At 36.8% G+C, this 14,697-nt stretch overlaps 1 protein-coding gene across 1 annotated transcript in view; it reads right to left on the bottom strand.

The window, feature by feature from the left end:
• MYOM1 (myomesin 1) overlaps window positions 1–14,697 on the bottom strand; it is a 161,178-nt gene that overhangs the window by 113,287 nt on the left and 33,194 nt on the right. Inside the window, exon 6 of the mRNA XM_082852834.1 lies at window positions 1,698–1,838. Within this exon, the coding sequence (XP_082708960.1) occupies window positions 1,698–1,838 (141 nt within the window). The remainder of the gene's footprint in view (window positions 1–1,697; window positions 1,839–14,697) is intronic.

Consider the following 14,697-nt stretch of genomic DNA (forward strand, 5'->3'; position numbering starts at 1 on the left):
GGAACATTTTTAGCTTAGTATTCTGACATAATTACCTCTAACTTTTCTTTTTGAATGAGATAGGAAGTGAATGAATTAATAAGTGAATACAAAACAAACGTCATGAGAATCTACTTGGAATTCTCTATAGAGGCTAATATACAATATAGAGATTTGAAATGAGGTTTGTAATATGATTCAATATGTATAGTAATGGATTATATTCAATGATAGTCCGGCCCCAAGTTGAGACAACTCTAAGTGAAGTTCACATACCCTTTAACAGTGGATGTGCTAACATAGCTCTAGAGGGCAGAATGGAGTCATGGTTTCCCTGCCTTTTCCATTTGTAAATAAGGTAAACCTTGGGGAAAAAAACTGTAATTATTTCACAGGAAAACTCAAGTACACTTAAAAATATATTTTTGACCCAGGACAGCAGGCACATTTGCCTTTAAGTAAATATAAGTGCATGTCAGTGGTAACCCTGCTATAATTTGTGTACAAGAGCAAGAATATGATACTAACATCAAAAACACACTACTGGGCTTCCCTGGTGGCGCAGTGGTTGAGGGTCCGCCTGCCGATGCAGGGGACGCGGGTTCGTGCCCCGGTCCGGGAAGATCCCACATGCCACAGAGTGGCTGGGCCCGTGAGCCATGCCGCTGAGCCTGCGCATCCGGAGCCTGTGCTCCACAACGGGAGAGGCCACAACAGTGAGAGGCCCACGTACCGCAAAAAAAAACAGTCAAAGGTATAAAATGAAAAGCTAAAAATAGAATATTGTTTACCCCCTTACCTTCCTAAGTAGGTTCAGAGCAATTATGACATTAGCCTCCAAAACAATTCAGAAAGGAACCATCACAAAGCAGTAGAAAGAAAAAATGGAGGGAAACAGAAGTTGGTTGCCCAAAATTACACCCGCATTATTGCCTAGTGATTTTCCTGAGAGCACTTGCCTGGAGAAGATGACCTCATTCTGAACCATCTTAGCTCTGTGAATAATTCTCCATTCAAAGGAAAATAAACAGGGAAGACTCAGAAAGTTCCTGTTAAACTTTAAGTTGGTGTCTTGGACAAGTCTCCTTTCAAGATTCCTTTGTATATATTATCATTCAAAAAAATGTTTATATTATAAACAAATTTGGCATTACACAGACTGGTGATTTAGTGATTATTTTGTTTGAACTTTACCTCAAAATAAATAGTAATCTATTTTACATTTAACAAACATAAGCCAGGCATTATTATGGTGCAATTCTTTTACTTAGTCTACGTTATCTAAGACCTTTTTTTTCTTCATAATGAATATTAATTAAAACCACACTGGCAACCAATCTACCTAAACATATCCTCTGATTTTTTTTTTTAGTTCACCCAATATTTTATAGTTTTAACCTTTCTTTCTACTCTAAACATAGTGACTATATATAGAGTCGAAAAACTAGCATCCAATACTCAGCTTCTAATTTCAACTAGTTACATAATTAGAAATAAATTGCTGATCATCCTCTTTTGTCATATAGCCATCCTATGTGATGGCAAACAGTTTTACAATGAACACATCTCCCTCCGTGCATGGTTCTGAGGTTCCACAGACCTTTCTCAACCAGTACATAGTAAGTGCTCAATAAATGACAGCTGCTATTGTTATTACTACCTGACAGCATTTACTCTCCACTTTCTAATAATCAGATCGGGAGAAAATCCGTACATACCGTCCTGAGAAAATGGGCACCATGTAGTCACTTGGCAGATTTTCTTTCTTCTCTGCAGAGAGAAGGCTTTTCTTGGCTCTCTTTGTCTGGGGGCTCAACTTGGATGAATAATCTTCTAACATCAGACTGGAATCTGTAAGTCTGAAAAAAAACACCCTAATGTTAGTCTATAATTTAGAAAAATGCTTATAAAAGGAAGTTTTAAGTTTGAGGACGTTTTACAGAAACCTAGACGGCTAATGTTATAATCATCTTTTATCTTTAGAGCTAGCGTGAGAATGACCTCATATAATGCACTCTATCTAGACACAAGAGAAAAATAAGTCTATAGCAATTTTTAAAAATTGCAGTATAACTGCTTTACAATGCTGTGTTAGTTTCTGCCGCACAGTGAAGTGAATCAGCCATATGCATACACACATCCCCTCCCTCTTGGACCTCCGCCCGCCATCCCACCATCCCACCCAAGTAGCCCATCACAGAGCACCGAGCTGAGCTCCCTGTGCTATACAGCAGGTTCCCACTAGCTATCTATTTTACACATGGTAGTGTATTTATGTCAAATTTCATGGCTTTTTCCCCCTTAAAATTTCGAGGGAAAGTGGCAGTGCTTTGGTAATAGTTCCAAATACCCTTTGCTGTTAAGTTAATGTTGGAAATTTAGGTGGTCTACATAAACGTTTTGGATACATTGTGTATCCAAATGCTTTCAGGGGATTGATACAAAAGCAGATTTTCTGTATTGGGAGCCCAGGCAATTCTGATGCAGGGCCTCTAGGTTCAACTTGAGGCCTTTATGTAGTATAGACAGACTCCGTCTGAAAGGACACTGGGTTCATCAAACAATAGAGTTAATACACCTTGTGTGAACACACAGCGTCGAGTGACTCAGAAAATTACAGGTTTGATAAAGAACACTTTCCTAGTGCTGTTGCACACAAAAATCCACCCACCCATGCACACTGGTGCAAGTGTACACTTGGAGGTAGTTATTGTTCTAATAAACCAAAAAATGTGTTAGCAGAGTGGAAAACATGACAGCAGAGATTGCACCTAAAGAAAAGAATTGATGAAATTAAAAGGACAACCTTAATCTATATAGTTCTTGAATGAAATGAAGTGCATTTTCTTTCAAATGTATAGAATTTGGCATAAATTTCAGAAGTTCATGGACTCTGAAGAATCCATGGGCTCAGGCTAAAAGCCTCTCGTCTACATTGTAATGAAAGATAGTCACAATAGGAAGCTGTACAGGAACTCTCTGTACTATCCTTGTCATTTTTCTACAGACTTGAACTGATTCTAAAATTAAAAGTTAATATTAAAAAGGTCCCTGGTGTAGAGAAAATTTGAAGAGAAAGTGAAGCGTGTGAGTGGTGTGGCATGGAAAAAGCCAGCTGCCCAGTTAAAACAGCAAAACCTTCCAAAGTGTCCAAACCTTGATCGTTTCCAGTCTTTAAAAAGCATTAGCAAAAGCAAAGAGATTACCTAAATCAAAAGAAGACAGCACATATACAGAGTACAAAATGGATACATAATAATGCAAATAATCTTATCTCCTGCTAAGCAAGTAACACAGACCTGCAGGGCTTCTAGGAAGTACAGGGGGTGCAAACGTAGCCTGAGAGTATAGGGTGGGCTACTGTTTTTAATTCCTGGAGTGGAGTTGTAGCACAGAAATGGCAAACCTTTTCCTCTCCCACTAACTACCCCCTCCCCCAGGGTGAATATCTAGCTCTTATTCTATGATCAGCATTAATGCCAAAGGTTAGAACCTTGAAATCAAACTTGTGGATTGGTTACCAATTGGAAGGCTTAGTGAAATTTGTTCCTGGCTGGCTGTTCCAGGCAGCAGCAAAATGATTGCATTCTATACCCCTAGCAGGTTACAAAGTACAGGCTGTGCTAATACAGGTCTAAGTTTAAAGTGGTATTTTCCTTCACTCCTTTAATTCCATTACTATACAAAATAAAATTAATTATGGAGTCTGTTTCATTTTTTTCTATTTATAGAACATTTGCATTTTCTAATTTTTCTCCTGTTTTTCTGTTTTTGCTCTTTTTACTTTCATTCTACTATCTGCAGTCATATTCTCATAAGCTCATATTTTCAATGTTTATTTATATCAAAACAGCTGTGATCTGTCATTCTTTTTCTTGTACTGTCGTTCCTTTTTTTCTGTCATTTTCCCTTTAAGATAAACCTTTAAAATGATTCACTTATGACATAGAATGTGTCAGAATGTGATTATTCCATTCTCACAAGTAAGTCACAGCAGATGATTTTTAATAGTTAAACTTTATGGTAAAGATTCATGGTACTATCATCAGTTTTCAAATAATATTTCATTTGGAACAAAAGCCTTCAAAAAAAAGCATTATGATTTATATATTATATAGTATTATTTAGAAAATCCAAAGTATTTAGAAAATATCAAACACTTGTTATGCTCTCTAAAGTTTCTTCAAGCTTTTGAATCCTAACAAAAAAAGAGTGTGTGAAGGATTAGATGTTAAAATACTGTGCCAACAGACTATTTGGTAATGCTAAGTCATTTATCGAAGTTAACAAACAAAACTAAATCAGAGAAACAAAGTTTTAAGGAACTGACTATGCAATAATCAGTGTAACTAATTATTTGAAGGAAAGCCATGTCTATTTTGTTATGACCCAGGAACATTGAAGTCTAACATCTTACTCTATTGAATTTTAAAGTCAAATAATGTTTTTAGAGGAGTTCAATAGAATATGTAAAATTTTAATTTCTTTTTTTAAATTTAAATTTCTTTGAAGTTACATCAAAGAACTAAATAAGGGCTTGCTAACCTCTTGGGCTTTTAGTTGTATCTAAATTTTGAAAATAATACTCTGTCTTATAAGTCAGTTTCTGAGTAGACACTTAACTTGATATGTATGGATCAATTTGGGTCTTTTAACTATTAAAACTATATTTAACAGGACTTCCGTGGTGGTGCAGTGGTTAAGAATGGTTAAGAATCCTCCTGTCAATGCAGGGGACACGGCCTCGACCCCTGGTCCAGGAAGATCCCACATGCCACAGAGCAACTAAACCCATGTGCCACAACTACTGAGCCTGTGCTCTAGAGCCGGCGCACCACAACTATTGAGCCCACGTGCTGCAACTGCTGAAGCCCATGCACTCGGTGGCTCCGCAACAAGAGAAGCCACCGCATTGAGAAGCCCGTGCATTGCAACGAAGAGTAGCCCCCACTCGCAGCAACTAGAGAAAGCCCATGTGTGGCAACGAAGACCCAACGCACCCAAAAATAAATAAAAAATTTTTAAAAACCCTAAATTTAATGTTCTTTATGTCTTGAATCTTTCTGAACTTCAATTTATGAAGGCAGGGAAACTAAGCTATAGGTAAGGATTGATTTGCGTGTGCATGGGTGCACCCATGTGTCTGTAACTGTGTCTAAGTACATCTACCTGTACTCTGCTACTAATTGTGGTATGTCCTCTTAATATGTCTAAAGTTAGCAGAATTTAAAGAAATATCATGGTGTGTATGACATCATCACACCTATGACCAGCAGCACCACAGAGAAGGGATGTAGCTCAGGTACAGAAAGCTCTTTCTGGAAATGTTCCAGGGACTCAGAAATAGACTTGCACCTCCATCCAGTTCAAATACTGAACAACAACAACAACAAAAACAACATAACCTTCCGCTCTTACAACTTCATAATTATTCTTAACAGGAATAGCAAGAACAAAACTAATTATAGAATCACAGAACTGGAAGAGATCTCAGGGATATTTATACCACACTCAGTTTATAGATGTGGAAGACCTGGAATATCTTTGTAACTTGCCCAGGTTCATACAGCAAGTTGGTAGGTGAGCTAGGACTAGCATCCACCTAGGTTAGTGCTCTTTCCACTACAGCAGTAGTCTCTAACTTTTGTGACTGAGTCCTCTCAATCCAAAAATATTGGGGCATGCCACCTGTTTATTTATAAATTCTACACATACACTGCTGTATAAATATTCTCACTTTATGAAATATTCACTCAACAGAAAAATTTTATGGGCCAAATTTGACTTTTTAAAAAATACAGAAGTGCTCATATTTCTTCCTACACTTCCATGGCTTGCCTTCATGGATTCGCCACTTTGGAAACCACAACACCATGTCACACTTCCCATACTGACTCTGATGTTGATTTGCTATTCCTGAATTTATTCACATCCATTGATTTATTCACATCACAGTTCAATTAAAGATAAAGCATTAAAAAACTCATTAAACTTTACATGAAGTAAAATGCTAGTTCTTTAAAGTTATGTTGTCCTAGTTCCCCAGGATGAGTAACTTTATTCACACTTATGTTAAGTATGGATCTACTTAATGGCTATACTATTTTCTAAAAAAATTATGACAACCTATCAGCATGTTTCAGAAAAAATCATCGGTTGTAGACACCCATCCCTATATGCCTACGGTTATATTGTATTATTGGTTTCCCTCTCTATCTTTCCCATTGCCTATGACTATTCAAGGAGGGGGATGGCCTAAGTTACCTTTGTATACTCAGTACTGTGTGCACTGCCTGATAGTGTTCAATAAACTTACTGAATGAAGTGAAATCAAGATTCATCCACCTGTAATCATATGCTATCTCAGTGATTCTCAACCCTGACTTGCCATCAGAATCAGCTGGGGAGCTAATAAAAATGACCAATGCAGAGGTGGGACTTCTAGTATGGTGGAGTGAGCAGTTCAGCAGTTTCTCTCCCCAAAAAGCCATGATAAAATTGGATACAATTGCCAAAACCAACCCATTCAGGGCTCTGAAAATCAACCAAAGGCATACACTACACTGACAAGTGGTTATTCATAAAAAGATACTGAACTTCAGGTATGAATAAGTGGGAGTCTGTGTGACATTCTTGCCTAGTCTTTCACCACCCCCTAGCTCCCAGCTCAATCCATAAGGTAGTTCTACCAAGGTGGGAAAAGGTGAGAAAATCATAATGTTCACTGCCAGAGGGGTTGACTTGATTTGGAGCAGAGCATGATAAACCTCCACAACCAGCAACATTGTAACATGAGCCACCTAAGTGGCAAACAAACAAGGGAAGACCAGCAGCTCAATCAATCTCAGGATGCAATCACGGTTGGAGCAAGCAGAAGACTGGCAGGTCAGCCTGAAATTTAACAGGAAGATTTGAAAAATAAGACCACCATGGAGGGACTTCCCTGGTGGTGCAGTGGTTAAGAATCCACCTGCCAATGCAGGGGACAGGGGTTCAAGCCCTTTTCCGGGAATCCCACATGCCACGGAGCTACTAAGCCCATGTGCCACAACTACTGAGCCTGTGCTCTAGAGCCCACATGCCACAACCACTGAACCCGTGTGCTACAACTACTGAAGCCCACGCGCCTAGAGCCTGTGCTCCACAGCAAAGACAAGCCACTGCAATGAGAAGCCCACACACCACAACAAAGAGTAGCCCCTGCTCGCGGCAACCAGAGAAAGCCAGCGCACAACAACGAAGACCAACGTAGCCAAAAAAAAAAACGACCACCATGGGGGCCATCATAAGCTCTCCATGTGCCTGAATAGAAAAAAACTGGAGAGGGCTCAGGTTATCCACACATCATTGGTTAACTGTAAACCTGTGTACATGTGCAGAGGAGAAACAAGAGAGTCTAGAGGTAAGCAAATCCAGGGCATACATACTTTAAAATTACCTGAATTTCAAATGTGCTCCCCAACACACATACAGATCTATTGCCAGAAGATGGAACCTTTACTGTCTTGAGATGTTTGAGCACAGTGTCTGACCATTCATTTATTGGCCATTAATCTATGCAAATACAAGGTGATCCCTATGAATTCAGGCTTAAAAATGAGAATGACAATTTTTTTAAAAAACTAAAACAGAGACATCAGCAGTGCTAAGTAAACAGATTCTATAAATGTGTTTAGGCAAGTAATTAAACAAAAACAAAACAGAGCAACAACACATTTAAGGAAAAATTCAGAATCCAGAATTACTACAGTATATTATCTAACGGGTCCCATTTTCTTTTTTGGCTGTGCTGGGTCTTTGTTGCTGTGTGTGGGTTTTCTCTAGTTGTGGCGAGCGGGGGCTACTCTTTGTTGCGGTACATGGGCTTCTCATTGCGGAGGCTTTTCTTGTTGCGGAACCCAGGCTCTAGGCACGTGGGCTTCAGTAGTTGTGGCTCGTGGGCTCTAGAGCGCAGGCTCAGTAGTTGTGGCACACAGGCTTAGTTGTTCCGTGGCATGTGGGATCTTCCTGGGCCAGGGATTGAACCTGTGCCCCCTGCACTGGCAGGCAGATTCTTAACCACTGTGCCACCAGGGAAGCCCCCAACATGTCCCATTTTCAATTACAACAAAAATTATGAAACATGACAAGAAATAGGAAAGTGTGACACACACCAGCAGAAAAAATCAGTAAATAAAAATTGTCTCCAGGTGCAGCCTGATGTTCGATTTAGCAAACAAAGACTTCAAAGCAGTAATAAGAAATAAGTTCAAAGGCCAATAAAGGAAACTGTGTTTAAAGAATTAAAGGAAAGTATTATAATAATGACCCAAAAAGAGAGAATGTCAACAAAGAGATAAGAATTATAAAATAGAAGCAAATGAATATTTTGGAGTTTAAAAGTACAATAACTTAAATGAAAAATTTATTAAAGGGACTCAACAGATTTTATATAGAAGAATTTAAAAAATCAGTGAATCTGAAGATAGAAATAATCTAATAAAAAAACAGAAAAAGAATAAAGAAAAAATCTTAAAGCCTCAGAGATCTGTTCGACAACATCAAACATACCAATATATGAGTCATGGTAGTACTGGAAAGAGGAGAGAGAGAGAAAAGGTAGGAAAACATATTTGAAGAAATAATGGACGAAAATTCCCCAAACTTGATGAAAATATTAATCTATGGATCCAAGATACTCAACAAACCCAAGTATGATACTCACAAAGAGATACACATGTAGATATATCATATATAGTCAAACTGTTGAAAGCCAAAGTCAGAGAGAAAACTTCAAAGCACCAAGAGTAAAATGATTCATCACATACAAGAGAACAATGTATTAATGATTCACTTCACATCAGAAATGATACAACCCACAGGCATTCGTATGACATATTTAAGTGCTGGGGGAAAAAATAAATCAAGAATTCTATATTCAGCAAAACTATTACTCAAAACTGAAAGCAAAGACATTGCCAGACAAAGAGCGAGAGAATCCATTGCTAGCAGACCTGTCATATAAGAAATGCTAAAGCAAATCCCTCAGGTTTAAAGGAAATGACACCAGACAGTAATTTGAATCCACACCATAAAATAAAGAGCACCAGGAAGTAAATAACTGGATAACTATATAAGCATATTTCTATTTTCTTAAATTCTTTGAAAGACATAAGATTACATAAAACAATACTTATCACACTGCACTGTTGGGTTTATAACATATATAGTTGTAAGGCATATGATAATAGTACAAAGGATAAGGGAGGAAATGGAACTATATTGGAGCAAAGTTTCTAAATTTTACTGGTATGAAGTTAATATAAATCTGAAGTAGATTGTGATTAGTTAATATGTATATTATAATTTCTAAAGCAATCCCTTAAGAAAATAATAAAAAATAGAGGAAAGAAAGAAAGGAATTAAACGGTACACTAAAAATATCTATTTAACACAAAACAAGGCAGTAAAGGAGAAACAAATGAACAAAAGAGATATGAGATATGCAGAAAAAAATTTAAAAACTGGTAAACATAAGTCCAACCATAGCAGTAATTTTATTAAATGTGAATGGATTAAAAACTCCAAGGAACAGCAGAGATTGTCAGAATGGATTTTTTAAAATCCAACTATATGCTGCTACAAGAGCCACATTCTAAATTCAAAGACACATATTGTTAAAGTAAAAGGATGAAAAAGATATACCATGCAAATAATAACCATAAGGAGCTGGAGTGGCTATATTAATATCAAACAAAATATACTTTTAACTAGGAAATATTACTAGAGACAAAGAGGGACATTTCATAATGATAGGAAGGTCAATTCCTCAAAAAAATATAACAATTATACATGTACATGCATCTACCAACAGAGCCCTAAAATATATGAAGCAAAAAATGACAGAATTGAAAGAAAAAATAGAAAATTGAAAATAGCTGGAGATTTCAATACTCCACTTTCAATAACTGATAGAACGACTAGACAAAAATCAGCAAGGACATAGGAGACTTGAATAACACTCTCAATCAGCTTGATACAACTGACCTTTCTAGAATACTTTACCCAATGACAACAAAGTACATATTCTTTTAAACATTCTCCAGGAGAATTTATATGCTAACTCACAAAACAATCTCAATCCATTTAAATGAATTTAAACCATACAAAATATATTCTCTGATAACAGAAAAATTAAGTAAAAATCTACAACAGTAAGAAATTTAGAAAATCCTCATATATCAGGAAACTAACAACATACTTCTAAATTACCCACAAGGGAAAAGAAATCACAAGGGAAATTAGAAAGTATTTTGAACTACATGAAAACAAAAACACAACATATCAAAATTTATGGGATAAAGCTAAAGCAGTTATTAGAGGTAAGTTTATAGCTTTAAGTGTCTATATTAAAAAAAGAAGAAAAGTCTCAAATTAATAACTTAAGCTTTCATTGTAAGTTAGAAAAAAATTAAATATGAAGCAAGTAGAAGGTAGATATAATAAGATTAGGGAGGAAATCAATAAAATAGAAAACAGAACAACAATAGATAAAATCAGTGAAACAAAAGTTGGTTCATTGAAAAGATCAAGAAAATTGACAAACCTTTCACTAGATTAACCATGAAGAAAGAGAGAAGACACAAATTATCAAGAACAAGAATAAAAGAGGAGACCACTACCAACCCCACATAAATTAAAAGGCTCACAAGGAAGTATGATAAATGCACTTATGCCAAAAATTTAGACAACTTAAATGAAATGGAAAAATTCCCATAAAGATTCAAACTACAAAAACTAACTCAAGAAGAAATTAAAAATCAGAACAGATCAATAACAAGTAAAGAAACTGAATTAGTAATTTAAAATCTTTGCACAATGAAAAGCCCAGGCCCATATGGTTTCACAGATGAATTCCATGGAATATATAAAGAAGAAACAAACAAATCATTTACATGTATTTTCAAAAACAGAAGAGAAGGGAACACTTCCCAACTTATTCTATAAGGCCAGTATTACCTGATATCAAAGCCAAACAAAAACATTATAATAAACAAACAAACAAAAAAAACACAGACCAATAGCCTTCAAGAACACAGGTACAAAAATCCTTCACAAAATATTAGTAAACTGAATCCAGCAACATATAGCCAAGTGGTATTTATTCCAGGAATGCAAGGTCGATTTAACATTTGAAAATCAATCAGTGTAATATACCATATTAGCAGAATAAAAAACAAAAAAATGATCACCTCAATAGAGGCAAAAGAAGTATTTGACAAAATTCAGCATTCCTTCATGTTAAAAACTCTCAACAAAAGAGGAATAGAAGGGAAGTTCCTCAGTCTGATAAGGACCATCTATGAAAAATCTAGAGCTAGTATCATATCTAATAGTAAAAAATTAAATCCTTTCTTCCTAAGACAGTAAGGGAACAAGGGTGTGATATTTGCTCTTGCCAATTCTCTTCAACATTGTACTGAAGTTCACATTATACTGAAGAATAGCCAAGGCAATTATTAAAAATAAAATTGAAAAAATTGGATAGCAAGTCTACCTTTAGTTATGGATGATATAATCCTATATGTAAAAAATGCTAAGGAATACACACACACACACACGCACACACACACAAATGCTACTACTAATAAATGAGTTCAGCAAGGTAACAGGATACAGAATCAAAACACAAAATCAATTATACTTCTGTTTACTAGCAATGGACAATACAAAAATAAAATTAAGATAACTCCATTCACAATACTATCAAAAAGAATAAAATATTTAGGAATAACTTTAATATAGAAGTATAACACTTCTACATTGAAAATTACAAAACATTATGATAAGTGAAAGAAAATCTAAATAAATAAATATCCCATGTTCATAGATTGAAAGAGTCAACATTGTTAAAACACACATTTTTCAAAATTGATTTACAGTTTCAACATAATTCTTATCATATTGCCAGCAGACTTTTCTCTTTGTAGAAATTAACAAGGTGATCTTAAAATTTATATGGGAATATGAAGGAATTACATAGGCAAGATCTTTTATTTTATTTTTTTGTAGAAGAGGAACTAAGTTTGAGAACTTACATCTACCAATTTCAAAACTCTTTATAAGGCAATAATAATTAAGAAAGTGTGGTGCTGGCATAAGGACAGGCATACAGATCCATGCAACAGAATTGAGAGTCCATATATAAACCTTTTTACTTATGATCAGTTAATTTTTGATAAAGGTGCTAAGGAATTTAAGGGTGAAAGGATAGTCTTTTCAACAAATGGTGCTGGGACAATTGTATATCCATAAGTGAAGGGATAGATTTAGAACTTTACTCAACATCACATACAAAAAATTACTTCAAGCAGCCGCATAGCACAGGGAGATCAGCTCGGTGCTTTGTGACCACCTAGAGGGGTGGGATAGGGAGGGTGGGAGGGAGGGAGACGCAAGAGGGAAGAGATATGGGAACATATGTATATGTATAACTGATTCACTTTGTTATAAAGCAGAAACTAACACACCATTGCAAAGCAATTATACTCCAATAAAGATGTAAAAAAAATTTTTTAAAAATTAATTCAAAATGGATTATTTCTAAATGTAAAGTAAAATTACAAAACTCAGAAGATAAGGGAAATTCTTTATGATATTGAGTTAGAGTTCGTAGATATAACATGAAAAGCATGATTAAAAAAGGAAAAAAAGTGATGAACTGAATTTCATCAAATGTAAAAGTTCTGGTCTTTGAAGGACACTGTTAAAAGAATGAAAAGAAGTCACAGAATGCGAGAAAATATTTGCAAACATTAATAAAGGAATTGTATATAAAATATTTAAATAACTCTAATGATTCAATAATAAGTAGAAAAAAATCCAATTTAAAAATGGGCAAAAGATTTGAGCAGGCATTTCACCAAAGAAGATACACAAATGGCTACCATGCACATTAAAAAGATGGTCAGTGGGCTTCCCTGGTGGCGCAGTGGTTGAGAGTCCGCCTGCCGATGCAGGGGACGCAGGTTTGTGCCCCGGTCCAGGAAGATCCCACATGACACGGAGTGGCTGGGCCCGTGAGCCATGGCCACTGAGCCTGCACGTCCGGAGCCTGTGCTCCGCAACGGGAGAGGCCACAGCAGTGAGGGGCCCGCGTACCACAAAAAAAAAAAAAAAGATGGTCAACATCGTTAGCCATTAAGAAAGCACAAGTTAAAACCACAATGAGACCCCACTACACACCCAAAAGAATGGCTATAAAAAATAAGACAGAAAATAACTAATGTGGATAAACTGGAATCCTTGTACCTTAGTATGTGAATGTAAAACGGTATAGCTGCTTTGGAAAAGAGTAGTTTCTTGTAATGTTAAACATAAACTTAGCACACAACCCAGCTGATATTTTAGAATGTGCAAGAGAAGGTTCACTTCAAACAGAAAGCCTTAACTTTCTGTCATAATTTCATTTATTCAACAGAAAACTTATTTAGTATCCACTGTGTGCACAATAGCGTGCTTGAAGCTGGGGTGGGAGGGGGATATGAAGATAAATTAGATAAATTAATGACCCCTGTTAGGACTTCTCTGGTGGTGCAATGGTTAAGAATCTGCTTGCCAATGCAGGGGACATGGGTTCGAGCCCTGGTCCGGGAAGATCCCACATGTCACAGAGCAACTAAGCCTGTGCGCCACAACTACTGAGCCTGTGCTCTAGAGCCTGTGAGCCACAACTACTGAAGCCCGCACGCCTATAGCCCATGCTCCGCAACAAGAGAAGCCACCACAATGAGAAGCCTGTGCACCACAGCGAAGCATATCTCCCGCTCTCCCGCAACTAGAGAAAGCCCGCGCGCAGCAACGAAGACCCAACGCAGCCAAAAGTAAATAATAAAATAAAATTAATTAATTAAAATTAAAAAAGACTCTTGTTTTCTGAGAGCTTTACCATCTAGTAGGGGAGTAAATGCTACCAGGCCTGATGTGTTGAATTATGTCAATCATGGAAGAACTGATGGAAGGACAGAAGGAAAGCAGGCAGATAAACAGAAAGATTAGAGCAAACAAAAGCTGAATTCACAGGCTTGGAGGCAATTTCTGTCTGGGGTTATCAGGGAATCCTTTGTGGAAGAGCTGGACATTAAAAGATGGGTAGGTCATCCCAGGATGACACAGAGATATGTGCAAAAGCTTGAAAACAGAAGTTCCATTTTCATTGCTGACTTATCTATGTGTTGCCATTAGACTTTACCGAGTCGCCACAAAGGAGCTGAACTCATTTTTATTATTCTAACAATTTTCCTTTAAAACTACCTCTTCATATATATTTACAACCTAGCACTGCTGCGTATAAACAAAATGCTCAGCTGTTTCCCAGAAGGGAGGAAAGGGTGGTGGTTTTACTGAACTATGGGTCAGCTTCTAGAAAACTGTCCTTCTTGACTGTCTTTGGTCATTTGGTCAGCCCCTCCTCCTCAGGGCTTCTGGGATCTGAGGGTCCATCTCTTTCATCTTCAGAACCCCCTGGAGGGTCAGAAACAAGCACTTGGAGTTTGCAGTCTCTTTTCTCATTTCTGTCTTTCTATCAGCTGCATTTTTCCCTGTTGCAAAACTTGAAAGACTGTATTTTCCCTGGGTTTTGTGAAAGGTTGTTTTGGGTCTACTTTTGATATACAGCAGCTTCGTCCTATGCTCCTCCTTTGGTATGGGTATCATGTCAGCCTCAACACTTTCTACTGA

Source organism: Leucopleurus acutus (genome assembly GCF_964270905.1).
Source record: "Leucopleurus acutus genome assembly, chromosome: 13".
Taxonomy (NCBI): Eukaryota; Metazoa; Chordata; class Mammalia; order Artiodactyla; family Delphinidae; genus Leucopleurus; species Leucopleurus acutus.